This window comes from Cryptosporidium hominis (assembly GCF_000006425.1).
Source record: "Cryptosporidium hominis TU502 chromosome 7 CHRO017125, whole genome shotgun sequence".
NCBI classification, from domain to species: domain Eukaryota; phylum Apicomplexa; class Conoidasida; order Eucoccidiorida; family Cryptosporidiidae; genus Cryptosporidium; species Cryptosporidium hominis.
In genome coordinates, this window is record NW_666886.1 from 1 (window position 1) to 3568 (window position 3568).

Here is a 3568-nt window from a genome sequence, read left to right on the forward strand (position 1 = left end):
TGCTGAGAATGTTTATCTGGGGTAGAATACCACCAAATCTACATACAAAAATTGCTAGATTTTTGGAGATACAAGGATATAAAGAGAAAGCTTTATCAATAACTGATGATCAAGATCAAAAGTTTGATTTAGCATTAGGTTTAGGTATATTGGAGTTATGTATTTCTATTTTACAGGAAATACAACTTAAAGATCATGCTGAAAATGCTAGTATTACAATGGAATCTATTACTCCTAATGTACAAGAGGATATAAAACAAGGAGAAGGAATGATTGATATTTCAAATGTGAATAGAAAGAGATGGAAAGTTTTGGGTGATATAGCTTTAGAGAAAGGAAGGTTTTCTATGGCAATTGCTTGTTATAGGGAAGTACAGGATTTGGATTCTTTATTATTAATTTATTCATGTATAGGTGATATTCAAGGATTAAAATATGTAGCAAAAATGGCAAGTAAACAGAATTTATGGAATACAGCATTTATATGTCATACTTTACTTCAGGATAAGGAATCTTGTATTGAAGATTTAATTCAATCAGATTTAATACCTTATGCAGCATTATTTGCTAGATGTTATTATCCATCCAAATTGGAGGAAATTGTTATTAAATGGAGAGATTTTAATAAGAAAGGCGAACAACTTTTAGCAAGTCCTAATGAAAATTTGGAATTATTTCCATTTCACCAAGAATCTCTTAAATTAGAATCATTATTATCTAATCAAGAATTGATTAATCGTCCTGTTGCATCTTGGGATAAACTTTTTCAAGCATTAAATTCTGATCTACTTGAAGATTTTCATAATAATGGCTTTAATTATGTGAAAGATCAAATCTGGGGAGGAGATGATATTAATATGGATGATTTGGATGATAATATTGGAAATAGATGTGATCAATTAGAAGAAGAGAATAGAATACAAGAACAAATAATGGAAAATGAATTACTTATAAAAGGAGAAGGAGAAATAGTAACAATGAGCCCAAAATTTGGTCATTTAGATGAAGATGAAGATATGTCAGCTTTTTCATCCCCAAGATTATCAGATTCACATGAGATTGAATTTGGAATTGGAGCTGGAAATAGCGAAAATTTGGATATAAAATCTCAAATTCAAACAGATGAGCAATCTCCGAAAAATACTAATAGAAGGAGTTCAGAATTAAGTATTGAATCTTCATCACCTGAAGCTCAGAAAGGTGGTGGTCATAAGAAGTATCAACAAAACCAGCATCATAATCAGAATCAAAGTTACCATCATAGAGATCATTATCAAAACCACAAAGACGGTAATCATCATCATAACAATGAAGTTGAAGGAGAAAATACACAAAGACGTGACAGAAAAGAAAGTAGATCACCATCTCCTAAACAAAGTGGTAGAGGAGGAGGAGGAGGAGGAGGAGGAGGAAGAAGAAGAACAGGAAAAAAAGGACAAGAAGCAGGAGCAAACGCTGCTGAACATTCTTCTACTGGATCTCCAAAGCCTCCTTCCAAACATAAGAAGAATAACGGAAAGAAACAACCAAAACCAAAGGATTGAAGGTCTAATTTGTTTTAGTTAGGATAAGTTAGTCGAGTCGATATTAAAAAAAGGGAAGGAGAAAAGAGAGTGATTCGAGTCTTCTGAAAGTCGGAGATGCACTGAGACAAGCAAGTTTATTCCTCCTTTCTTCTCTTCCTCTTCTGGATATCGCATAGTTAAGACGAGTATCTTTTACTTTTGCTATTTTAATTGATGCACTTGCGTTTTAGTAGGTAGTGATCTTTTCTCTTCTTCCCTCAATGTCTCTCTTCTTCTTTCTCCCTCGTCCCCTCCCTCTCCGTCCCCTTCTCTCTACCTCTTCATTCTCCGACCCTCTCCCTCATCCTACCTACCCTATTGAGTTAACAAGACGAAAGCAATAGAAAAAGCTGGTAAATGATAGGAAATACTTAAATATCTACGATTATTATGTTCTTTTTTAAAAAAAATTTGATCTACTTCCAGTGGTTATATTATCATTGTCTTGAAAGTAAGAACTAACAAACAGGATAATTTAGAGAGCAAGCTGTAGCGAGAAATTCCATTCTCTCTTGTAGTCTCCTGTTATTCCTCGAAATCTCTGAATCCCCCAATATCCAATCTTTTATCTCAGTCAGTCCTCTTCTCATACATTCGTATCTTTTATAGGACATACCTAATTTGAAACGAGAATTAATAATTAAAAGAAAAAGAGCAATGATTACACGTGGTATTAACAAGTATGAGGAGGAAATGAATGGAAAAAGGATAATGAAGTTCAATGAGGTTCTCTAATATTTTACTTATCAGAAATAGCTCTGAACTGGTTTGAAACCTCCTCATTAAGCTGAGAAAAGTGGTTCTTGATTTCTTGATCAGTTAATCTTGGGTCCAAGAATTTCATTGAAGTGATCTTATTAATAGTAGCTCTCATTGAATTATAAATTGTTGACCAGCCAATCTTCTGTTGTTGTTGAGATGAATCCTTAACAGCTTTTAGAGAAAGATCATATAAATTACCAATTGTCTTCATCATACCAAGAGTCTTTCGAATTGGACAAGTAAAATCATAGTCTGAAAAAGCATTTTGTTGAAGGAAATCTTCCCTAATAATCTTAGCAACCTCCAGAACAATCTTCTGATCCTCAGAAAGTGAATCCTTTCCAACAAGCTGTAAAATATCAGCAAGCTCATTCTCTTTCTGTAAAATCTCAGAAATCTTCTGTCTTAATCCATTAAATTCTGGATCAACTGAATCAAAGTATGGCTCCAAAACTCTTGAATATTTACTGAATGATGTATTCCAATTAACTGAAGGGAAATGTTTTCTCTGAGCAAGCTTCTTATCTAATCCCCAAAAGACTTGAACAATACCTATTGTAGCTGTAGTAACTGGATCAGAAAAGTCACCACCAGGTGGAGAAACTGCACCAACAATTGTTACTGTACCTTCTCTATCTGGAGAACCCATACATTTAACTCTTCCTGATCTTTCATAGAATGAAGCAAGTCTGGCGCCTAAATATGCTGGATAACCCGAATCTGCAGGCATTTCAGCTAATCTACCAGAAATTTCTCTAAGAGCCTCAGCCCAACGAGAAGTTGAATCTGCCATCATAGAAACATTACATCCCATATCTCTAAAGTATTCAGAAAGTGTAATACCAGTGTAGATGGAAGCTTCTCTAGCAGCGACAGGCATATTTGATGTATTAGCTACTAAACAAGTTCTTTGCATAATTGACTCCTTCTTTCCATCAACCATAGTATAAAGCTCAGGGAATTCTGTAAGAACTTCTGCCATTTCATTTCCTCTTTCTCCACAACCAATGTAAATAATAACATCAGAGTTACTATATTTACTCAAAGCTTGAGAAATACATGTCTTACCACAACCAAAAGCTCCTGGAATAGCACAAGTTCCTCCTTGTACTGATGGGAACAAAGCATCCAAAATTCTTTGTCCTGTTAATAAAGGAGTATTACCTTGTAACTTCTCCAAGCATGGTCTTGGAACTCTAACAGGCCAAGAATGGCACATAGAATAACTCTTTACAACACCA

At 34.4% G+C, this 3568-nt stretch overlaps 2 protein-coding genes across 2 annotated transcripts; one reads left to right on the forward strand and one right to left on the reverse strand.

The window, feature by feature from the left end:
• The first annotated feature begins 8 nt into the window (after positions 1 to 8).
• Positions 9 to 1544, forward strand: Chro.70561 (coatomer beta' subunit). The annotated part of the gene is made up of 1 exon (XM_660229.1): positions 9 to 1544. The coding sequence occupies one exon, from the start codon at positions 9 to 11 to the stop codon at positions 1542 to 1544; it is 1536 nt and encodes a 511-aa protein (XP_665321.1).
• Positions 1545 to 2304: 760 nt separating this feature from the next.
• Chro.70559 (vacuolar ATP synthase catalytic subunit a) lies at positions 2305 to 3546 on the reverse strand. Its single annotated transcript, XM_660230.1, has 1 exon — positions 2305 to 3546. One exon carries the CDS (start codon positions 3544 to 3546, stop codon positions 2305 to 2307), a length of 1242 nt encoding a protein of 413 aa, XP_665322.1.
• Positions 3547 to 3568: the final 22 nt, after the last annotated feature.